Raw genomic sequence first — 25,292 nt, 5'->3', positions numbered from 1 at the left:
GGTGATACTCAGGGGCTACTCCTGATTTTGCACCAGGGGACCGTAGTGCCAAAGAATGAAACTAGGGTTAGCTGCATGTGAGGAAAGTGCCTTAACCCCTGTATAATCTCTCAAGCTGAAGAAAGTCTTAGACTTTTTCTTATAGACTTAGTGGCATGATTCAGAAAACTCTCTTATAAAAAGGCCTATTCTGGAGCTGGAGAGATAGTGGAACAGTCTGAGTGCATGTTCTACATGCAGACCTAGATTCAATCTCTGGCACCACATGGTCTCCTAAGCACCACAGGGAGCAATGGAGCAACCCCAAGCACTGAGCTGGAAGTAGCCCCTAAGAATCAACAGGTAGTGTCATTACCACACTTCACCCTTTTCCCTCACATTTGCCCCACCCCTCCAAAGGAACATCCAGAAGAGGGGTTTGGATTTTTAGTAAGAGATACTATCATGGCAAGAAAGAGAAGAGAGCCAGAAGAGAGCTAGTAGAGCATGTAAAGTGCTTGTCTTGAATACGGCTGACCCAAGTTTAATCCCAACACTACATACAATTCCCCAACCCTGACAGGAGTGATTCCTGAGCACAGATCCAGAAGTAAGCACTGGGCAGTACAGGGTGTGGCTAGGTAACCAAACAAGAAAACAAGAAAAAAAAGAGATACTGTCAATTCTATAGCGTACATAAGTACATTTAACTAAGGTACTCTTCCTTATATTATATCCAGAATCCAAAGAAAATAAGAAATGACATTTCTAACATTTACATGGGATACACTGGAGTCAGGGACTTGAGAAGATCCATGACTTCAAACTGTAACAAAAGCAGTGTCTGACACTTATAAAAGCACAGATTTGCAAAGACTCACTGGGTAGAAGTGGCTAAGCTGAGATGTAATCTATGCAAACTCTGTTGTTACAGAGGCTGCAGGCATTCAAAGACACCCACTGTTTGAGAACCCTCACTGGCTGGATGTATGAACCCATTGGGATGCAAGAAGATAGTAAGCTCTTGTTTAAGATGTTTGTTTAAAGGAAGCAGCTGACAGAGGCATGTGAACTCTAGAGTGAAGCCCTGAAACTAGCATTTTGAACAACTGCAAAAGTGCCTGGTACATACTGGAAGGCTCCCTATAATGCTTTTTATCCCTTAGAAAAAATTTTTTTTTTTTTTTTTTGGACCGTACTTCTGGGAGTGCTTTGGGGACAATTCCAGGCAGTGCAAGAGGGACTATGCAGCACTGGGAACGAGTTCAGACTCCCTGCATGCATAGTATGAGTTCAGCCCGTTGAACTCTCTCCAGCCCTCCGCAATTGTTACCAAGTTAACAAACATAAACAGTATCTTTGTCCAGTGAAAAAGTACCAGAATGGCTTCTGAAACAAAAGGTACAAAGGTTTATCCCCAGCTAATGTGGCTGTTGGGAACAACAGCAAGATGATGTGTTTCATCAAAGTTATTCCTTTGGAAAACAAACAAGCAAACAAACAAAAACAATTGTATTGTACAAATGGCAAACACTGTGTTTTTCTTAGGACCTAGATTATTTCTTATTTCTTTGTGAAAATGACTTATATTTGTACATCCTAGTATTATCAAATCGTTTATTGTCACACAGTCTACTTTTAAAAGTGAAAGATCCTAGGCTCTACTATTTGGGGTTGCCTTCTCTAGGATTCCTTCACCCATTTCCTGGTGTTTTAATTAATATTGCTTGTGTTCTCAGTATGCACTTTTTTTGGGGGGAAACTTGGGAGGATTCACCTGGCAGTGCACAGTGCTTATTCTTGGCTATGTGCTCAGGGATCTTACCCTGGGGACCACATGGAGTTCTGGGGATCAAACCAAAGTCAGCCAAGTGCAAAGCAAGTGCTTTACCCCCTGTACAATCTCTCTGGCCTCAAAGTAAGGGCCTTTCTTCTTCCTCCCCCTATCCACTTTCCTTATCCAGTTTGCCCAAGACCCCTGAGTATGTCATCTGGTTGATCACTGTCTATATCTCTAGGCCTGGATCCTAAGGATTACATAAATAGAAAGCTCAAATCGCTATTTGCTTAGACCCTAGTCTAGAATACAGATCTAACAGTAAAATGCTCAAAGAACCTTTTACCTCATAAACGATCTTCAAATTATTTTCCAAAGCGAACTTTGCCAATTTATACTGTTACAGGAGTTAAAGGTATCTTTTGTTCCATATCCTTGACAACATTTCTCATTTCCTCAATTTTTATTATTTGTATTTCCCCAAACTTTCGTTTTTATTACAATTTTTTTGTTTTTTGTTTTGGGGACACATCCAGCTGTTTCTAGGGCTTGCTTCTGGCTCTTTGATCAGGGATCATTCCTGGTGATGCTCAGGGGACCGTATGTGGTGCTGGGGATTAAACCTGGATTTGTTGCATGTAAGAAAGCAAATATCTTCCTGGTGCCACAAACTATTAAAGATTTTTTTTTCTCTTTTTTTTGGGGGTGGGGCAGGGTGGGGGACACAACACACACCCAATGGTGCTTTGGGGCTTACTCCTAATTTTGTGCTTAGGGAACTACATATGGTGGAGAGTGAACCAGGATTGGCTGTGGACAAGGTAAGCACCTTAACCCCTGAACTAACTCTGGCCCCAAATCTCTTTTTTTAGGGGGCGGGGTTACCCAGCTGTGCTCAGGACTTACCCTGGCTCTGCACCCAGGAATCACTCTTGGCAGGGGTTGGTGGATCATATGGAGTACCAGGAATTGAACCTGGGTCAGTCGTGCACAAGGCAAGCACCCTATCCCCTGTTCTACTGCTCTGCTCTCCCCTCTACTTTCCCCCTCTCTTCTTATCTATGAAAAGTATAAGCAATTTACAATAACTCTTATGTATAACTGGTCTGCCTCAATGAAGGCATTGTGGATGATGAGCTGAAAAAGCCAGTGATGTAAAACAAATCTAAATACAAGTCCAGGTCAGAGCAGGGACTTGAAGAGCCAAATAAATTAAAGGCCTAACCAGACCAAAATGGAGATGCTCTGACTTCTTTAGAACAAAGGTTTTCAATCAGCAGATGATGGATTGGTGTTGGTCAAATGTATGCCTCTTAACACAAGGCACTCGGATTACTGAAGCGGCTACAATTACTTTTCCAAAGACCTATGGTTGAAAAGCACTGCTTTAAAGAATATAGTAACCTACTCTCTACTACAGTTGTTTATTTCAACTACCCTCTACACTAGAATGACAATAGCAGGGTACTCTCAGTGCCCATACACAGATAGTACTCACCTTCTGAAGACCCTCCACAGTGGCGGGCAGGTTAATTAAATCTGAAGCTGATTTAACATTGGCTTTGAGGTGGTTTACCAAAGAAGTTAACAGAGAAACCTGAAAGGAAAAGAGAAACAACGGAAATGGAGTTTGTAGATTGCTTCCTTCACTCACGAAGATATCAAGTGATTAAATGTTATGCATTTCTGTGACTCAGATATTATACCTGTCAGCTCACAGGAACAGAGGAACCTTGGATAGACTTGAGCACTGGGAGGCAGCAACCATAACCCCTTTCTTTCCCTGTTCAATTTAAACATTAGTGCCAAAGAGGGAAAGGCAGGTATTATTCTCTACCTTACTTCTGGCAGCTTCCAAATCCAAAAATCTTAAATCACCCCAAAGATGTAGTGATTATAACACAATCCTTCAACAATTGGACAGGAAGAAAGTTAATGATCAAGGACCCCCGCAAGATTTCATTTTGATAAAAAATAACATCTTATTTGCTGAACTTTTTGTTCCTGCCCATGTGGGAACATAGATCATAAAGTAAATGCCCATCACCACAAAATAGAGTCTACTGGAACTGTATCTAGAAAACTTGAACAGCACTTTCAACTACTTAGGGATTTAGTTTAGGTTTAACAATGTGATTAATATTTCAAACTCAATAGCTCAACCAAAGTACTACTTTGTACCCTGAAGGGGCTCAATAAAATACCCACTGACACTCTGATGCAATGAATGTATTAAAATAGGAACTGAATCAAAATAAAATCTGCTTCCCCTTTTGTTGTTTAGGGATAGAATTCTAAATAGCTGGACTTTTATCTTGAACAGAGACTGGGGGAACCTGAGTAAGACTCAATTTCTAGTTACAGATTATATTCTAACAACTCTGTAGTGCAGCTCAAAACATTTCCTGACTCTTAATTTCAAACTTTTACAATGAGGGCACAGATCTATCAGTAAAATTATATTCAGGGTGGCCTCACAGAGTAATCACTAAAGTTTCTGGATCCTTGTTATATGCCTGATGCTGTGGCAGGCACTAGGCAAACTTAAGGTAAAGTATACCCCAAATCTCTACTATTTCCTTCAACAGATGTTGGCATTTTCCTTATACCTTAGGAGCTGCTCTAAACACTATGGAGACAGAGGCGAATAAAACCACAGGTTGTATGCTCATGGATATAAATTCTAAAAGAGGGTAACAGAAAACTAAATCAGGCAATGATGTTTTATGCAAACAATTTAAAGAGATCACAGGCAGAGCAGGAAGTCTAATGAGGAGCTAAGAACCTTTCCCTTTTTTGGAGAAATATAAACATTCAGCTGCTTGGGACATATATATTCAAGTGTTTGAAATAATTTTTTTAATTAATTCATTACTGCAATAACAAGTGAGTTTATTGTTTGTTAAACCCTGATATATATCTCTGACAGAGCAGTAAAAAGGGGTTAAGGTGCTTGCCCTGCATACAGCTGACCTGGGTTTGATCCCTGATATTACATATGATGCCTGAGCACCACCAAGAGTTATCCTTGAGCACAGAATCAGCAATAAACCCTGAACGACAACATAATGTGACCCTAACACATATTCACTCTCCCCCCCACCCCCGGGCCCCACAAAGAGACCAGTCATTGGTATACACACAGGCAAGGCAACACAAAATTTTCCAAGGGTGAGGTGGGGTGACTGACTTCTTAGGCTGATCCTTTTTCTATTACTTTGACTGAGAGTTCGAAGACTTTTTTTTTTTTTTCGATGACACCCGGCGATGCTCAGGGGTTACTCCTGGCTCTGCACTCAGGAATTACTCCTGGTGGTGCTTGGGGGGACCAAATGGGATGCTGGGAATTGAACCCAGGTCAGCCGCATGCAAGGCAAACGCCCTATCCTCTGTGCTCTCACTCCAGCCCCTCGAAGACTATTTAATATCCTTAATCATAAGGTCTAGGATGGGATTCTTCCCCCAGGTATATTTTACTCCATATCCCAAAAATAATTGGTTTAAGACCAGATTGGTGGACACAAGTATGGTTATTTCAATACCTTATGAATTGTATGATTAACTTCTGGCATTTTATCTTAATCAGAAGTGTTTTGATGCCTAGGCAGGCCTCGTGAACAGCGAGTCCGGCCAGGTAGCACCTATCATTTATCCCAGACAGAGGAGCAGTGGAAGCCAATGCAAGCCAAACAAGGCAAAGTTCTGTTCCACTCTCCCCATGGGTCAGAGTGTATGAACTACCTTATTGAAACAGTATGTTCTGCAGAGGTGACCTAGAACTTATTAACTCTCCAATTATCAAATACCACAACTTTTTACTTACTAGGGTTGGAGCTATAGTACAGTGGGTTAGCGTTTGCCCTGCATGTGGTCAACCCGGGTTCAATCCCCAGCATCCCATGTGGTCCCCTGAGCATTGCCAGGAGTAAAAAGCCAGGAGTAACCCCTGTGCATCGCCAGGTGTGACCCCCACAAAAAACAAGCCAAAAGAAAAAGAACGTTTTACTTACATTACACTAGGCACCAATGTAAAGATAGGTACGAAGCTATATTCTCATGAACTGCAAAGCCTCAAAGCCTCAGGAGTCCTTCCTCTCTTACCCAATGGGGATACTGCTTACAACCCCCAAGGGAGGCATGAAACAGTGGATACTTTCAAACTCTATACACCATATTCTTACACATACCTGTGATAAAGTTTATTTATTTTGGTTTTTGGGCCACACCCAGCAGTGCTCAAGGATCATTCTTGCTGGTGCCTGGGAATAACATATACAATGCAGGGACTGGCTGCATGCAAGGCAAGCGCCTTACCCCTGCTGTACCATCTCTCCACCCCAGATACAGTTTAATTTCCAAATTAGGAGGAGTAAGATATTAACAAGTGATAAAATAGAACTATAAATTATAACAGTATGCTATAATGCAAGATAGGTAGATGTGTTTTTTTCTCTCAAAATATCTTCTTGTATGTAGTATTTCTGGAATATGGTTGACAATGAACAGAAACTATAGGAAGTAAAACTGAGAGCAAGAGGAATTTACTGAGTTTCATCTTTCACTGTTCCTCACCTCAGTGGAACAATAACAAAATCTGTGTAAATTAGAGGAAAGCTATGTATGTGGCTGAAATGGTGCAATCAGGACCTCTCCCGTTACAGTCTCTGGGACTATTCTGGGTCTCTGACAGACACAGTCTAGAATGACAGACTGGTTTTAAGCAATACAGAACTTAAAGGACTCTTTCAAAAGTCACACATTACAATTCAAAGAATCAAGTAGAAACCATTAAGAAAAAAGCCACATTCTAATCAAAAGATGAGTCATGAGCTTTATGTATATTATATGACTTTTCATCAGCAAAACAACAACAAAAAGCTACTGTAGACCATTTGCTAATTAGACCACTTTATACTATAAAGTGTAATATACTGCTTTTGGGCTGCAGGGTTGAAATTGAATGTTCTTTAAACAGTAAGTTAAAGAGTTACTAAAACAGGTGATCACTGATCTGTGAGTATGGGCCTCGCAGAAACATAAGAAAACAGATGTACAGGACTTGAGTCTTTTCCTTTGGTGATGGTCAGGGAACCTGGGCTTCAGATACATGAATAATGTGCTTCACGACTGAGCCACATCTTTGACCAGATTAGAATATTTTTGTTTTGTTTTTGGGCCACACCTGGCAATGTTCAGGGATTACCCCTGGCTCTGCATTCAATAATCACTCCTGGTGGGCTTGGGGGACCATACGAGATGCTGGGGATAAATCTGGGTCAGCCGCATTCAAGGCAAGGGCCCTACCCACTGTTCTAGCTTACCTGCCCCTCGATGTTTTCTTTCCCACAAAACAATATGTCCTCTTTCTTCAAAGGGCTACAGAAGTAAAACAGGACCTCATATATAGGTCAGGGAGTGGATCCACTGGCTGGATATATGCAAAGCCTTAGGTCTGATCCACATATCATAGCACAAGTAGGTTAAAAATACGTGAATAATTATTTGTTTACTTCTTTATTTTCAGTCAAAAAAAAAAGAAGTAAACAAATCCGTGCCTGAGATCTCCAAGCCTGCTCAGATCGGAACTGGGCCTCCTCCACTCAGTTCCCCAGTTTTCCAGTAGCTTGGCAGCCACACCCACAAACTCCCCTATGTAATCCCATCAATGGCCAAGATCCAGAGACAAAGCTCCCAGAAAAGAGCGACACAATTTTTCCTCTTTATTTCTCTTTTTTTTTTCCCCTCCGCACAGCAGAGCCTGGCAAGCTACCCATGACATATCTGATAGGCCAAAAACAGCAATTACAATGTGCTCTTTGTGTTCCTGGAGCGAGCAGATGCCACTGGGCTACACTAGCATACAGCAGGGACAAATGAAGACATTACTGGCACCCAATCGAGGAAATCAATGAACATGGGATGGATGGCAGTGATACAGTGATACTTCTTATTTTGGTTTTTGGGTCATGCCCAACAAACACTCAGGGGCTGCTCCATGCTCTGTGCTCGGGGGACACTCCTGGCTGTGCTTGGAACTATTATGTGGTGACAGGGATCTAATTTGCAAGTTAAGTGCTTTAATCTCTATACTTTCTGTACTAATTTTTTTTTTCTCCCTTAGAAAATGACCCTCAGACATGCAGAGCATCCAGTGGTGGTTGCACAAAGCAGCCCCCAAAGAGAAAATTATCAACTTGATTGTCATCATCACTGTTGGTACCATAGTCACCACCAAGCTTAAAGCTACAGTATACAACTTTCTGGTGTAATTAGAGGCATACATAAATAACTATCACATAAAGTAACTGGACCAAGTACAAAAAGTGACAGTGAGAATGTACCATAGGAGGGTACGCAGGGCTCTATGACAGTTTTGCTGACAGAGCCTTACTTTCGAATCTTTCCACCGTATTTCAGCTGTAACAAACCAAGAACAAACAGTCCTTGAACATGCCATATTTTTCATTTCTTTATGCTTTTGCACATAGTCAATCTTTATTATAGTACTTATGTTCCAGAAAGTCAGAAAAAAACTGAATTAGTGAATACTGAAACACTAAGGGAAACTCAACACTGGGTTTCTGAGAATACTTTGGTCTTGTTTTCATCACTTAGTACAAAACATAACCTCGTTTTGTATATGTTTCTGTTTAAAGACATCTCAGTTAATGCATATGGCTGAACCATGCTTAAATGATGTTTGCTTAACAAATATATTTCTCTGTAAGGTCTTCATGTACTTACTTAATAAGACCAGAGAGTTCTTCAACATTCTATTTGGGAGATACTTTAAGCAGTACAATCACCAACAAAAAGAACCCCCAAAATGTAAGGAACATAGCAAAGTATTTTGCAAAAGGAAATTGTGTTCATAGTTTGAGAGCTTAAGCAAGACAGTGGTATCTTGTTTGACTGCAATTGGAAACCCCTGAGTCAGGTCACCCAAAGTTTCTGTCACCTTACACCTGTTGGTAAATGTCTGCGAACTGCTATAAGAGGACAGTTTGAGCTAACAAATTTTAGCGAGTAAATGAATTTATAAATATGGAAACTACAAATGACACAATCAACCATATTGATGTTTTACCTAGAACAGCCTTCTCTTTCTCTGGAGAACTCGTCTGGCCAACTTTTATCTACCCTTTAGGGCTCAGCTCCAGAACTCTTTCTGTATCCAAGTCCAGGCCTAATTTTACAATAGCTCATAAAATATTTATTGAAGAAATGGTCTTTAAAGAAGGGTAGAAGAATGAATATAAACATCAGAAATTTTATGAAACAGAAAGCAAATGAGATTTTTACAACTTTAAGAGTTATGGGCAAAATCTACTCTTAATTATGGGGGCTAGAGTGATACCACAGCGGGTAGGGCATTTGCCTTGCACGCGGCTGACCCGGGTTCGAATTCCAGCATCCCATATGGTCCCCTGAGCACCACCAGGGGTGGTTCCTGAGTGCACAGCCAGGAGTAATCCCTGTGCATCGCTGGGTGTGACCCAAAAAGCAAAATAAATAAATAAATAAATAAATAAATAAATCTACTCTTAATTTATTTCAAACTACTGCCCCCCATCCTCTCTCAGGCAGCATTAATTTTTAATTCACATTATGATATGAGCAGTTCTTATTACGTGAGAATATATTTTCTTACTGTTTAAGCAACTTGGCTTGCTTAAAAAAATTGCCATTAAAAGCATCTTAGTTGATAGAGCTACCCTTTAAGATATAGGAACATGGTTAAATATTAATTTTATACCTTTTTTGGTTGAGGGCAAACGTACCTTACTCAAACAGACCATCAGAAATAGTAACATTAATTTTAGAAAATCACTTTAAAAGAGAAAGATGAATTCCCTTAAAGTTCTCATTCCTTCCTTCCCCACAGCCTCTGGACCATACTGGCATGGAATTCCTCGGCACTGAGTCAGTATTTTCAGTAGGTCCCGCCATCTCTACTGAAGCTAAAGTAGACAGGGTCTCTGTTTAATCTGTTTTAGGAAGCCCTTGGGCAGAAGTAAACTTTCGGCAGACTTTCTCAGGTACACCTTGCAATGGAAATAACAGTCTGGTCAAGAATGAACTAATTTGTTTTGTTTCCAAATTCCTACCTAAAGAGAATTCAGAAACCAAAATATGTTCCAAATATTTGAAAACCTGTGTGTTCTCTGACACCACGTATAGTGTCCCCTCCTTGTCTCTTCCCATGTGGATTTATAAAACATGGAAAAGCTTACTCTGCCTCCTCCTTTTGCAGGACCTTATCTTCACCCTAGAAAGGCAGAGTACATCCTTACTCTACCTAGAATCCAGGCTTTGTCCCAGTGAGAGATGCTAATTCTCTCAGTGCTTCACTGTGGTCTACTTTCACATGATGTTATCTCCAGCTAAACACATTCATTTGTTCTGTGAATAGAGGCAAAATCAGTTTATTTTATCCTCTTTGTAAAATATGAGTAAATACCTGCTTTTCTCTAATTATGCAGAGTCCAAAGATAAATGAAGCAATACTAACTAGATCCCACCCACTCAATTTTTTTATAATTAAAAAAAATGAAATAAGGGCCAGAGCAATAGCATACAGGTAGGACACTTGCCTTTGTACAAAGCAGACCTGGGCTCAATCCCTGGCAACCCAAATGGTCCCTTGGGCCCACCAGGAGTAATTCCTGAGCGCTGAACCAGGAGTAAACCCTGAGCACCACCAGGTGTGGCCCAAAACCCCAAAACAAATAAATAAAATAGAACTGCGTAGAAAGTAAAATATTACAAGGTGTTACAATATGAAGGGTAACACTATAGCTCAAAGACAGGGAAGCTTTATAAGTATGAGCAAGTACTATATTCATGCAGTATTTCCAGCCATTGGTTGATATAGAACTAACTGTAAGCAGACTTTATAGAAGAAAAATTCTCTTAGTGCTGATGAGGAGAGAACATCTGTTTTTAACACTTTGCAGATGTACCATTTATTATTTATTTCTAATAAACATGTCTCTCCTAATTAAATACAAAAAACTGGAACAGAAGCTATAGTTATCCAGTGGAGATATGGCACTTTATCCATATAAGAGACTTGATCAAAGTTCTCTGAAAAAAATTCTTTTCCTAGAGTCCCTCTTTTGAAACCAGCAACTACCGAGAACTAGATAACTCAGAACTGGAAAAGTTTATGCTTTAGACTTCCTTGTTTAGCCAAGGTATTTAAAACTGCTTCCTTCTTTTCAGCTACTGTAGAACAACTATCATTAGCTGTTGATGGCTTCTACTTTTGTTTCAGAATAGTGTCTATCACTACACCTTAAGGCTGTGTTGTAGGCTCTATTAAACAAATAAACTCTCTTATCTAATAAAAACAGTCAACCCATTTTTCTTGATTAAATGGCACTCTTTGACACCTATGCTGCATCTTAGTAAAAGCTGTATTTCCAACTTTCTCTAAATAAGTTAATTAAATTGTTCTTTTGCAGAAAGGGCTAACACTTTAAATATTTGTTAAATGCATTAATTATTGTCTGTTTTACTTTTTAATATGTTGGAATCACTACGCAAAATACAATTTCAGGAAATAAAACAACTGAATTTCCTATACCTACAAACATATTAAGCAACTAAAAGTAAGTATTCGTAGCTTACATAGAGATAAATTCATATTTTTGTTACCTGCTTATTCATTTCCGTGATGTTTATCCAGACTTTATTCAAGCCCAGTTCTCCAGACTCAATCTTCTCAAGTTGTTTTTGTTTGCTGATTAGTTCTTCATTAAGCTTGGGAATTTCTTGAAATGAGCTCTTTTGATTAGATTCCACTGAAAGCAAAACAAGAACCATAAACTGCCATAAATTTCCCCCATGGCTCCAAGATGAAAACATGATCATACCTTACAAAAGAAAGCTAGATTAATAAAACTTAATTCTGGGAAGATAAGGACTGAATTCATTCATACCAACTACTTTTTTTTTTATGTGAATGTATACTAGAACTCCATTTTAACTGGGGTTACTTTAATATTTTTATTTTTTTTGCAACACAGTCAGTTTTCAATATATGTACAGGGGAAGGTACAGGGTCCTCAATAAGAAAATACACTCTAGGGGCTGGAGCAATAGCACAGCGGGTAGGGCGTTTGCCTTGCACGAGGCCGACCTGGGTTCAAATCCCAGCATCCCATATGGTCCCCTGAATACCGCCAGGGGTGATTCCTGAGTGCATGAGCCAGGAGTGACCCCTGTGCATTGTTGGGTGTGACCCAAAAAGCAAAACAAGGGGCTGGAGTGATAGCATAGCGGGTAGGGCGTTTGCCTTGCACGCGGCCGACCCGGGTTCAAATCCCAGCATCCCATATGGTCCCCTGAGCACCGCCAGGAGTAATTCCTGAGTGCAGAGCCAGGAGTAACTCCTGTGCATCGCCAGGTGTGACCCAAAAACCCCCCCAAAAAAAATAAATAAACAAAAAGCAAAACAAAAAAAAAAAGAAAATACACTCTGTTCAGGTGCACCCACCACCGCCTCCTCAGAACATCCCCGGGTTGAGGACAGGAGAAGGGAACTATAAATAGAGAATAAGTGGGAGGGTTAATGTTCCATGGGGAAAACACAGACTGGGGAATAAACTGCCCGGAGGACAAGCAACCACTTTAGCTGCAGGGCAAAAAAAAGCAAAAAAACCAGTTGTACAAGAGAACAAAAGCCACAATTGAGATGCCTGGCATGGCATGCTCATGGCTTTTGCAGGTACGAGAGCTTGGGTGAATGGGGAGATAAATGAAGGAAGGGAGCAGAGTTGACTTCCTTCCCTGTGACAAGTCCGGGGCACTTAGTTTACACCCATGGAATCAGTGCTGGATGAAGAACCACAAGTAGAAGATACTGTGGGAGAGGCAGATACCACAGACTGGGATCGAAGGCAATGAGACATGTCCTGGAGTTGACAGAAGAGTGTGTAGGCAGCCTTGGCCTCAATCTGATTCTCATTCACAGGCGAAACGCTGATCTCATCAAAGTAGTGCCAAAGGCCACTGTCCCTGTTGCAGGCAAAGGTTGTGTAGTCTGTCCATCTTGCACACCACCATAATGGTTGGAAATGGCAATGAGATCACTTTTGTACAGTTCTGGGGATTCCCCGTTTTTGGTTTGATGACAAACTTGGCGAAATCCAGGTCCCAAAGAGGAAATTCCACGAGTGTCCAGCTTCTCTTGAGAGAACTTGGTGTAGGAAAAATGCTTCAGGTGGATAATGAGTGTCTCAGGCAGCATCCACAGGTCTGACTTCTTGGCCAGCTGGAGCTTTTTGCACAAGGGGCAGTACCACGGATTTTCCTTCTCCAGGACCTCAGTGGTGGTGAAAAGCTAAATGCACTCCTGAAGCCACACTGGAGCCTTCTTCAGCACATAGCCCTCTGCCTCCACCTTGTCAGAGAAATGCTTCTTTATTTCTGGGCCCCAGATGAGATCAATGTATGGCTGGGACTGAAGGAGATACCAAGGGTATCTTCGTTGTATAGCAAATGGTCACTGGTTCCATTTGAACTAATAGTTTGCAGTGTAAATAGAGGCTTGCACCTTGCCCTCTGGGGCCAGTGAGATGGTCCAGGGGAGCTATGAACGGGGGCCCAAATACCATCTGCAATTCCAGTACTGGGCCCAGCCTGCTCAAGCCAAACCTCCTGGCAGCTGTGACTAGGCTTAGGCATGCTGCTCTTATCCTCCATGTCTCTCTCATCTCCATCATCCTCATCATTAGAGCTGAGTCTGATCATGTAGAGCAAAAGGTTGTACAGCATGATGTGATACAGGGATTCCTAGGAAAGCTGATCTTGGGGCACTGACACCAGAAGTAGGTGTCTAAGAAGCATCAAGCCATAATTGGAACTGTGGTAGTCTTGGGATGGATTGTGCTCCCACAGATAGATGGGAAGCACAATGTCCTTTCTAGAGTTCTTAGTGACAGAAGACCAGTCTGACACCTCATATATGAAGATAACATCCCAGTCCAAGATGCCACTCAGAGACTCCTTCGGCTGATAGATCCTATAGAAGTGGTGACTGAAAACATTAGTCATAATCATCCTTTCTGGAGAAATACCAGAAGATCTTGCCTCTCTTGTGGACCACAATCTGATGCTGCTCTGGGGATCCATGGAAACAAAAGATGGTCTCCATAAGTCTTTTGTGACTGACAGGAAGCGGAATACTAAGGGAGCAAAAGGGATCGAAGATCACGGATATATTACCACAATCAGGGCAAATCAGCGTTGACTTGAAGAGGCCATGGAAAGTGTCCATAATCACAGAATTGTTGCGACATTTATGGTTATGCCAGCATCACACAGCTCCACATATTCCTTCTTCTTAACATTACTGAGGTCCTCATGTAGCCATCCAGGAGGAATGATGGCAGTTCCTGCGAGTCATGCTGCTGGTAGCTCAGAAACTGGATGCGAAATGGCCAAACTTGTTCTTGAACACTTGAGGGATGATGGAGCAGCGGTGGCTAGGTCAGGCCTGATAAACCAGGTCTGCATACAATTCTGCAATCTCCTCTTTCATGCCCAGCAGGTTGCAGAAGTTGAGTTCGTCCAGGTAACTGCTGTTAAGGAAGTATTCGGTAAGCTGTGACACTTTGCTGAGCTGCAGAGTTCATAAAGTAAGTGTTACCCAGATTCATGAGTCCACAGATGTCTGACTGGCCCATGAATTCCTCCTGATCTTCTCCAGGCACAGTGCCTGTGATGCATGGATGGACAGTGGGTCAAGTGTCATCCTTGTTCGGGTTTCCATGATGATCAACTGCCCAGTCTTGAGTGCTGTGACACGCGTGTTGTGCAACCTCTCAAAAGTTCTTGACCCACAGTTTGGTCTTGTTGTAAGGGCTCACTTCAAAGTGCTCTCAAGCCTGGCTCAATACAAGTTCATAGAATTGGTGAGACTGAATTGAGCAGTGGGGTATACTGTACTGCACAAGCAGTAGCTGTACTGGGTATACTTTGACTGCCCGGCTGTTGGGCAGTGTCACAATCATGTGTTCAATGGGCAGCTGGCCATGCTCTATATCGTACCACTTGACAAGGCAATGCCAAGCATATGTTGGGAGCAGTACAAGGTCTTTACCTTCCACCAGTCCCTTTCTTAGGCACCAGTTTACCTGGTCTTTGAAAAGTCCAAGATTATCAATGCAGCTGGGGAAATAGCTGAAACCCACATTTGCCGGACTCTACCTCATGCCACTGGTTTGCCAGGCTAGGCACCACTTCCTCCTTTTTCTGAGTCATCGGTCACTGCTGCAGTCAAGACTGGCACCTCTGCCATTGTTGCTCACCTCTTCTAAACACTTTTGTATCTTGTTTGTTTATTGTGGTACCTGCATTGAACCTAGGGCGTCACACCTGTAGGCAAATACTCCACATCTAGCCTATACTGTGCAGCCCCTTAATTGGGACTATTTCAGTACTGGCAATACAACTTTTAAGGAGACTAAAAATGATAACAAAGAACATCAGCAGAAATAGTTGGAGTTGAATCTCACCTCTAAGTAATGTGATCTTGAGTAAAATTATTCAAGAAGTTTAAGTTCAATTTCCTCGTTGGTTACACAGAGATAAAAATACACTTCACAGGACTGTTAGAATTAAGTAAAAAAATGGCTATTTACTACTAACTTAGTTCATCAAGTGTACAATAAATGATGAATAAATGTCAACTACTGACCAGCTCTATGAAGGCATTTTTTGAATTAGTCAACAAAGACAAACTTAGTCCTTTAATGTTCACGATGAACTCCTAAGTTATACCTCCAGAAGCTTATATTTACTATGTATCTATCTCAAACTGGTCAAATGCAAATGTTGAGTTCTTAATATCTTTCAAGTACTACTATGAGGACTAATATTTTCAATCCTTTTCATAAGCATGATTTTTTTGTTTTGTTTTAGCTTTTTGGGTCATACCTGGTGATGCTCTGGGGTTACTCGTGGCCCTGTGTTGAGAATGTACCCCTGGTGGTGCTCAGGGGACCATATGGGATGCCACCTGAGTCAGTCACCTGCAGGGCAAATGCCCTACCTGTTGTATTATCACTCCTGCCCAGAATGGTGTTTTCTTAAACCAACCAAAGGCTCAAAGCGAATCAACAGATACAGAAAAATGTTAAGTACAGGGTGGTATTTGACCTTTCCTTTGGGAAATAGTATCTCCTGAAAGATTTAGAGATTTGCCAGCCTGAAGACAGAGGCCTGAAAAAAGAGCTTTCTCTTCTTTAAGAGCATTTTTCCCTTTTCTATATTATTGATCATAAAATATTGATCAAAATCAAAACCTAAGTCTTTTTTTTTGAGTCAGAGACTGCTTTGTTTGCTTTCCTTAAAACCAAAAAAAAAAAAAAAAGGCACAAAGGACAAAGCAATCTACTAAAATCTAAGTTCTAAGTCATTTCTGGTTCATTTCTGTATGGTCAACTCTTACATACCTGGCACATTTCTGGCCATCCATAATGATTCTTGATTGAATGAATCTGGCCTCTGCATATAAGTGTTTCTTATCACTTTACCTACCTCTGCATTTACTTCCTAATCATCTAATAAATTTACTTTCTAATGATTTTCCTGACACGCCAACTTCTTTGAGTCTCTGTGACACTGCACTGACTATTTTTTCTGCCTAGCTGACCTTGATTGCTCTTTCTTCATCTGCCACCTAAGCTGAGCTAATGACTTTCAAGACTTAGCACAAATAGCTGAGCCCTCATCTTAGGGCACTTCTGTACTCTTTTCCATTCCAAACTCCTTCACTTACTGTGTGGTCACTACTCACTTATCTCCTTCACGACTGAGCTATTAGAGGACAGAGACAAGGTCTATATGGCCGTGCAGTCCCGTGCAAGGGAAACAGAAATGCCACATGCTTGCCCAGTGAAGCACACAGGGTATGAAATAAAGTAATTTCATCCCATTAAGTTAAAAGAAAAACAAAAACCCACTCAACAAACAGATTCAAAAACAAAAATGCCCACTAAATTAGGCGTTGTGGTAGTACCCCTGTCACAAGCAAGCCGTGACCTGAAAAGTCAGTATTACTAGATTAAAAAATTAGTTTTTTCATTAAAATAAGTGTACCATTTTTAAAAATAAAAATAAATTATTGAAAACCCTTAACTGTCTTATTTTTTTGTCACATCTGGCAGAGCTCAGGAATTACTCACTCATTCCAGAGATCAGGAAACACTCACTCCTGGGGACCACATGTGGTGCTAGGGATTGAACCTGGGTTGGCTACATGCAAGTCAAATGCCCTACCTGCTGTAATATTGCTCTGATCCCAACATCCTTAAATAATTTTAGCGTATTTTTTCCTAACCTTAACTCTATCCTTAAAAACTAATCCTAGGGGCCGGAGCAATAGTACAGTGGATAGGGCGTTTGCCCTGCATGCGGCCGACCCAGGTTCGATCCCTGGCATCCCATATGGTCCTCCAAGCACTGCCAGGAGTAATTCCTGAGTGCAAAACCAGGAGTAACCCCTAAGCAACGCTGGGTGTGACCCAAAAAGCAAAAAAAACAAAACAAAACAAAACAAAAAAACCAACCAAACAAAAAAACCTAATCCTAATCCCTCAACCCTCAAGTCTTTATAATGTAACATTTGATTTACAAATGGTGTAAAGGAGTATATTCATCTAGAACCAAGAACCCTTTTCCTGCCGAAATTAATGCAGCTAAATTCACCTTTTTACATTTTCAGTTAGGTTAAAAAAAAAACACATCCTACATGTGTCTGCCATTCTCAGCTACTCAAACATGGCAAGGGGGACATGGATTCTCTTTTCTGTTGTTTGTGCAAAAAAAAAAAAAAAAAAAAAAAAATCCCCCCACTTTTTGGATCACACCTGCCTGTGCTCAGAGCTTTCTCCTGGCTGGCTCAGGGGGCAATATAGTCATGCAGGGGATTGATCCCAGTCAACCACATGCAAGGTAAGTGTCCTACTAACAGCACTATCGTTCCGGCCCGTTTGTACAATTAAAGAAGACAGACATGCATGAGGAAATAAGATAATCACATAAACAAACTGGATTACAGTGATTAATAAATATATAAAGCTAAAAAGCCCTTAAAACATTCTGGATCCTGAGGACTAAAACCTATATGAACTTTAAGAATTGGGACAATTCAAGGCACTTTATTACACAAATAAGGAAGCAAATAAGCAACTTGCAATTACTAATTCATCTCCTTTCAACATAGAAATCAACTAATTTCAAATTTAGTGTGTTAACACTAAACACATATCTACGATCAGGAAATGGAGGTTTCTATACATACCTTTCAGACAGAATATACATATTGCCAATAGCAGAATTTTATGCTATTGTATAAAAAAATCCCTTTTTAGTGTCGAAAAACTTTTAATGTATTAGATTTGTTATTGAGCCCCTGCTATGTGCCAGATTCTATACTCTGAGACTCTAAGGCATACAAAAGACCCTGAAGCTCTCAGTCCAGTGGGAAGCACCATTATGGAATTACTATACAGCATGTCAGATGTTAGAACAGAGGAATGCCCAAAGTGCTTTGGTAGCACAAATGCATCTTTATGTTTTATGGATGGAAATGAAAGCTCAGAAAGAATAAGTGACTTGTCCAAGTTTTATAGCTAATAATGAGCAAGCCATAATTCAAAATCTGCTCCTAGGACCACCACTATTACTATATACTCTAGCTGGCACAGACCCTTCAGCCTATGGCTTCATTAACACACAACCTTTTTTTCTGGGTTGGGGGGCGTCAAGTGGGAAGAATTTGGGGCTTACTTTGGCGCTTACTCTGGCTCTGGGTTTCAGGAGTAATTCCTGCAGGGTTTGGGGCATTACATAGAGTGCTGGAGATCAAACCAGGGTCAGTCTCACGAAAGGCAAGCATCTTAATCCCTGAACTAGTTCTACTGGGCCCCATAGAACCATTTTAAGTTCTATACTACAAGACTAAATTGCTACTCTGCCTGTCTGACCACAAAAATTTTCCTTCTCTCTCTTCCAAATTCTTTCCCTTCACTCTAGCATTTCAGAGTTGAGTGGCAAAGAGAAATGGTTAATACAAACCTCCAGGCAGAGAAACAGTACAGTGGGTAGTACAGTACTGCTTGCCTTGCATGCAGCCAACTTGGGTTTGATCCCTGGCATCCCATATTGTCCCCTGAACCTATCAGGAGTGATGCTTGAGTGCAGAGCCAGGAGTAACCTCAGAGTCACCAAAACAACAGCAACAAAAAGAATACAAACTTCCTTAGAATAACTGTGGACATCATCCCAAGTACCTAGAACTGGAAAAAGAAAACTGACTTCTAAGAGTCCCAAGGCTAGCCGGTTCTACTGGCTTAAGAATCAGGTTACTCCTTGGCCATAAGGAAATATGCCAAGCCTCTCAGTTTTGTTTCCTATTCCATATATTTCACTTATTCTGCCGCCTTTGCACATAAGTGCCTTGGAAAATATATTGAAGTCAAAAACAAGAGAATTTCTAAAATAATAATAATAATAATAATAATAATAATAATAAAGCTGGGGAGGCCTCATTTGAGTTAGTGACTTCTACTTTCCTCTTACAAAGCAAGGGGTAATGGCACTATTAAAATATGTTTAATGTAGAAGCATAAGCTAAATAAAGATTATTTACTTAAACTGAATAAAACTGACCATAGTCAAGATTATGGTTTACACAAAAAGCAAGTGATCAAAATTCATTCAGTCTCTGGATGATGCTCTAGGTCCCAACTCCCTTAGAAGTCCTGCTTTAGATGTCACAGGTGCTGGTGTTTGCTAACACAGTAAATCAATCAAAGCAAAAATAGTAGATGGATTGACTGGCCTAAATCTGCTTTATTCAGCTGGCTAAAAAATGTAATCAAGGTCCCAAGGCAATGTTGTTCAGTGGCAGAAAGTAATCTAGGATACAATTCCTGGTCTCATAGTCTATGATACAATTCCTGGTATCTGCAGATGGTACTTTTAGGAGTTGGTGCTAACAAGTAATTGACTGCCAGGCCTGTAACATGAAGACACTTTCGGTATGTATTTCCAAACAAAAAAATGCTCTGAATTTCTTCAAAGGGTGTTCTGTAAACACAGAGACAGGAAGGAGTTGAAATATATGAAAAGAAATAATTGCTATATATAATCAAAACAAGGTAGAGCAGGAATCTAGGAAGCCCAAGTATATACTGAGAGGTGATGTGAAAGAGAGCTGTTTTGGAGCTGGAGTGATAGCACAGCGGGTAGGGCGTTTGCCTTGCACTCGGCCAACCCGGGTTTGATTCCCAGCATCCCATATGGTCCTCAGCACCGCCAGGAGTGATTCCTGAGTGCAGAGCCAGGAATAACCCCTGTGCATTGCTGGATGTGACCCGAAAAGCAAAAAAAAAAAGAAAAAAAAAGCGCTGTTTTGAATGATCATTAACAGGTAAATATTATTTCTGACAAGCTATGATTATTTACAAGTTATGATTATTCCTTAGAAAGAACATGTTAAAAACACTTTGTGATACTGGTAAGAACAAGCATTCAGGAGGGAAAATAACCAGAATACAAATGTCATTCTTTTTTATACTGTATTCTGATTGATAAAATAAATAGGTTAGGAGAATTCTGGTAGAGAATTGTGGCTTGTCCAATCCCATCCCCTCAATCAGAAGAAAATTAAAGTTAGTATTTCAACATTAGTAGGAATGTCATCAACACATTAACTAAGGATTAATTGTCTTTAAAACAGATTTAGAACTTAAATAATTGCGGGTAGCAAGAAGTAGGAGTAAAGGTAAGGTAAGATATTGTGCTCTCCTAAGATGGAAAGGAAACAACTCTATTCCAGATCAAGGACCATATTTCTAAAGAGGTTTAAAAGCTTGGCGATCAATTTCCTGGTATGATAATTAATGTGGTAGTAATTAAGATTCAAATATTTGTGAAGGGTTCAGAAATAGTATTGAAGGTAGGCAGCTTGTCTTGCATGTGGCTGACCAGGGTTCCAACCTGGCACCCCCAGGCCCCTGGGAGTGATCCTAGCACAGAGCCAGGAGTAAGCCCTGAGCACTACTGGATGTGGCCCCCAAATAAAACAAACAAAAATATTGGGAAATTGATTCTTTAGTTTAGAAAATTAATTCTTAAAATCTAGAGCCAAAAATATTAATCGTAAAGTGACAAATGTAGCTTTATTAGAAACAACATACATAAGTCACTACACAATGATCATCTCTAATGAACAATTTATTTCCAGGGAACACAGGGGACCACACAGAAATCAGGCTAGGAGGTTGAAATGACTAAATAATATGATCAAGGACTTTGGGTGTGCAAAATAAACCTGTATAATTTAGATGGTCTACAACTTAGAAAAAGCCTCAAACTTTAAAATTCACTCATGAGACAAATATGTATTTGTGACTTGCACATGGCACTCTATATAAGTTGGCTGTTATTGCTGCCCATTACTATGTTCTTGTCTAAGGAGGAGACTGACAGACACTCCCACATTCCTTCTTAAATGGACTTCTAAAGAGGAAGTTGTCCAGTGTTGATTCTGCCAACAGGTGGAGGGTAACCAAGGTTCTAGAATCTTAAAATACTAGCCTTCCCTTCTCTACCCTAAGTGCTGACTACTACTCCAATATTTTAGATTCTATTTGTCCTGACAGGACAATTTTAAAATAGCTCTGTTTTCTTTGTATGTTTAAAAACAACCATCCATTACCATATTGTAATTATTATAAAATGTACCAATGCTTCATCAGAGTGAGCAAAGTTCTTTAATTCAGGTCCACTTTCTCCTAAAATCAGGAAAAGATCCAAGGTCATATTTAGAAAGGCAGATCACTTACTTGTTCTAAATTTTTCCTTGAGAGCATCCAGATCCTCCTTGAGAGCCACTTGCATCCACACCAAGCCGACGCAGGCCACAACACAGGCAGCAAGGATGACAAAAGCACAGAGGGGATAACAGATCTTGCAGCAGCGGACGTAGTCTCCCCTAATCATGAGAACAAATTCAACAGAGTACTAAAGTGGTTACCAGCAGAGGTGTACTGGAAACAGTATCCATAGGTCACTATGTAATGACCTTCCCTAATGTATTAGCAGTTGAGTTACGAGGGAACACACACATATTTGCACAGGAGGTTGGAAATGACTAACTAGTATGACCTAGGAAGAATTCATCTATTAGATACAACTGTCTCAAACTTTATTCAACAGAGGGAGTTCTGTGGGTTACAGGAAAAACCTGTGAGCACCAAGCTCACTGCAATTACTATCGGCTCAGTCTTTGGATCAAGTGCAAAGTAGAAAAGTATATAGACCAGCTCATCTTTGTAATTCTACCACCGTGCTGCTATTTCTTTACCTTTCCATTCCTTTTTCAACACCCACCCACCCACCCACCTTAGGGGATCTGCTCCACTTTGTTGAAACCTCACTTTTTTTTTTTTAAATGAAATCTCAAGTTTTTGAGCAAGTTTTATTACCAATGGAAGAAACAGAACTATAAGTTCAAGTGGACACCTGTTACGCTCCAGCTTATCAGTTCAGAAGGAAGAAAACACTGAAACACTGAACAGGGTTAGATTCCCTTGAATAACTTCAACCAGTATTCAAGATTTCAGCTAAGCCAACAGAGTAACTAATCCTGAACTATTTCGTGTCATCTGCTCTTCAGGACTGCCCTCACTACCTAACTTGACAAAGCTCATCAGAAACCAAATTCTTCCTTTAAGAAAAGTACACATTTGAGACAAAACCCAAAAACCTCAGAATTCCATCATAGCAGTCAACCTCTGCCTAGCCCTTGTTTCATGTGCTCAGAATATTATTTTATTGTGTTCCCAGGGTACCTCCATGTTTTTTTCAGACATTTCTCACCTATGAGCCCCATTTCCCAATGCCCCCCAAACTCACTACTAGACATGTCAAGAGGCTGCCCCAATTAAAAGTGGTTGGGGGGAGGGGGACTGCCTCTTTTTTGATGTTCTCCCTGGTCACTTTTCAGTATTGAGGGGTCTGGGACCTAAGTCAGAGGCTCATGAATGCACTTCCTCCGCCTCCTCTTGTTTTCCTTCTTCAGGTGCTTGGTTTGGAACCCAGAGCCTCACATCACACAAGCAAGGCTAGCACTCTACCTCTGAGCTATATACACCCCTGGCTTTCACCTCCTTTTTTGTACACCTCTCCACCTACTGTCAAGGTTGACAGCTCTATCTATACTTCACGTTTCCCACTCATCAAAATTCAGACTCAAGCTTCCTGTCTCTCTTATTTTATTTGCTGTCAGTGAATGAATCCAGGCATGTGGTCTATTATTGAGCCCCATCCTGGACCCTCATCTAAGTCCTCAGAACTGCTCTGCTCTGGTGTTCCTGTGTTGGTGTATTTGCTACTCCCAGGTTGGTACAGCAGAAATCTAGAAAGGGCCATGGCACAGTGCCCAAGTTACTGAACTCTTCTTCACATTTAAGAAGCAGATACTGGGCCAGAAAGAGTACAGTGGATAGTCCATTTGCCTTGCATGCGGCAAAGCAGGGTTTGATTCTTGGCACCCCATTATGATCCCCTAGCCTGCCAGGAGTTATTCCTGAAGTGTGGAATTGGGAGTTATCCCTGAGCATTTCTGGGTGTGGCCCTAAAACAAAACAAAACAAAACAAACCAAAAATCAGATCCCCAAATTACTCTTCATTTAGAATCCTCTCATCTTATCCGGAAGAGCACTTCTCTTTGCCTGTTAAGTTCCACCACTCCTTCTTCATCTCAAGAACTCCTTCCCTCCTGGGGAACAGAATAACTTTCTTGATACTCCAAGGAGCTGTCTTTTCCCCTGTCCACCCCACCACCATGGCATAACTCACTTGACGAAGCCAGAGCGACCTCCAATGATACCGAATTCTTCTTCCTCCTCAGAGCTGGACTCGGAGTCTGAATCAGGCGGCTCAGTGCGAAGCAGGCGGTGGCCGGAGCCTTTCTTGGGCTTCTTTCTCCGGCTGTCCCCGGCCAAGCCGATCAGTGCATTGAGTTCTTTGCGCTTCTTCATCTTCTTGTGCGGGGTGAGTGGGGCACCCGCTCCCGGGTTGCCGGGTTCGTACCCAACGCCCAGTTCTCTCCCAGTCTTGGGGCTGCCTTCCAGGGTGGGAAATTCTGGGCCAGAGCCCTCTGGTCACTCCCACCCCGGGTGGGACTGACCAGATCCGCTGGTGCTGGAGACGGGAGCCCAGAGGAAACTGGAATTCAGACGGAGTCACGGAGTCAGGAGTCACGGAGATGGCACCAAAGGTGGGGATCCGAATGGCTCAGGACCTGGGCATGGAGTCATTTACTTAAGAGGGTGTTAGGGGGCATCCTTCATCTCTCAATGGCAGGACAAGGACGAGATTCCCGGCTCTGAGAAGCAGAGACTATTTCGAAGGGGACTCCGGGCACTAGGGAAGGACAGCTCGGTGTTAAGACTTCCAGAGCAGGATATTCACCGGACAGGGGAAATGAAACTTGTTCTTGCACGGGAGAGGCGACCGAGACCGGGTAGGCGCGGGGGTCGCCTGGCTGGCGAGGGGGGGCCCACAGGAGAGGGCGCCCAGCTGCTACAACCCTGACCCAGCCTGGGCGCCGAGAATACGGCCGGCTCTGAGGATCACCGACCTCTGGCCCGACTTGTGAAGGCAGCCGAGACCGACAGCGCCGGGCTCCGCGCCAGGAGCCCCCCCAGCTCTGGCGTGGAGAGCGCGGCTGGCCGGGGCGAGGGGTCGACCTCGACTTTAGCCCACCTGAAGCGCTCCCGCCCCGACTCGGAGGTGTTTCGGCACGGGCGACTCTCGGCCGTTCACACGCACCGCCTCCACTCCAGCCGCGACTCCGGCCCCCGCTGCGGCTGCAGTCGCGGCTGCTCGTGACGGGCTGCTAGCGGCAGCGGCGGCCGCAGGTTCCACACCCGGGCCATCGCTCCAGCCCCGGCTCACTTCCCTTTTGGCAGCGGCCGCCGGCGCCGCCTGCCAGTAACCGGAGCTCCTATTGGCCGCCGGCCTGGTTACGTCACACCCGGGCGCTCGTGGGGACGGGGAGGCGGGGCGTTAAAGGGACCCGGGCTACCGTGAGGCTCGGGACCCGCCCACAGCCCGGGAGGCTCCGCCCCTCGGGCGCGCAGCCGGGGACATGCTGCTCACCTGAGTCCGGGCGGAAGTTTATTTCCGGCTGAGCCGTGGCGGGGTCTGGAAGAGCTGTGGGCTTCGCGACCTGTTGGGGAAGGTCATCCGCGCTGTAGGCTCAGCTGGGAGCTGGACTTGGCCGGCTCCGGGGCCCCGCCCCTCTGACGCGCGGGCTGTGGATTCCAAGTGTAGGTGTGTAACAGATTAATGACCTGGTTGACATGTATTCATTCAATAAATATTTATTAAGAGCTCGCTGCATGTCAGAAGCAGTTCTAGCATGGGAGATACAGCAATTGAGCAAAATCACCATGGTGCCTGCCTTCCTGAGCAGAGATGCCACGTTGAACAAATTAGAACCCAGCATTT

The 25,292-nt window shown here is 42.3% G+C and overlaps 1 protein-coding gene across 4 annotated transcripts in view; it reads right to left on the bottom strand.

Moving 5' to 3' along the window:
- The window catches only part of EFCAB14 (EF-hand calcium binding domain 14), a 46,835-nt gene extending 22,077 nt beyond the window's left edge, over positions 1-24,758 (bottom strand). For 2 of the 4 annotated variants that reach the window (XM_055139197.1, XM_055139198.1), the window contains exons 1-4: positions 23,637-24,758; positions 21,619-21,767; positions 11,417-11,562; positions 3,255-3,353 (exon numbers count right to left, since the gene is read on the bottom strand). In XM_055139197.1, coding sequence (XP_054995172.1) covers positions 3,255-3,353; positions 11,417-11,562; positions 21,619-21,767; positions 23,637-23,818 — 576 coding nt within the window. In that variant the 5' untranslated portion in view covers positions 23,819-24,758. The remainder of the gene's footprint in view (positions 1-3,254; positions 3,354-11,416; positions 11,563-21,618; positions 21,768-23,636) is intronic. The other 2 variants (XM_055139194.1, XM_055139196.1) reach the window with 2 other exon arrangements.
- Between the last annotated feature and the right edge of the window lie 534 nt (positions 24,759-25,292).

This window comes from Sorex araneus, chromosome 5, assembly GCF_027595985.1.
Source record: "Sorex araneus isolate mSorAra2 chromosome 5, mSorAra2.pri, whole genome shotgun sequence".
Lineage (NCBI taxonomy): Eukaryota > Metazoa > Chordata > Mammalia > Eulipotyphla > Soricidae > Sorex > Sorex araneus.
This window is presented reverse-complemented; position numbering and strand designations above follow the sequence as displayed.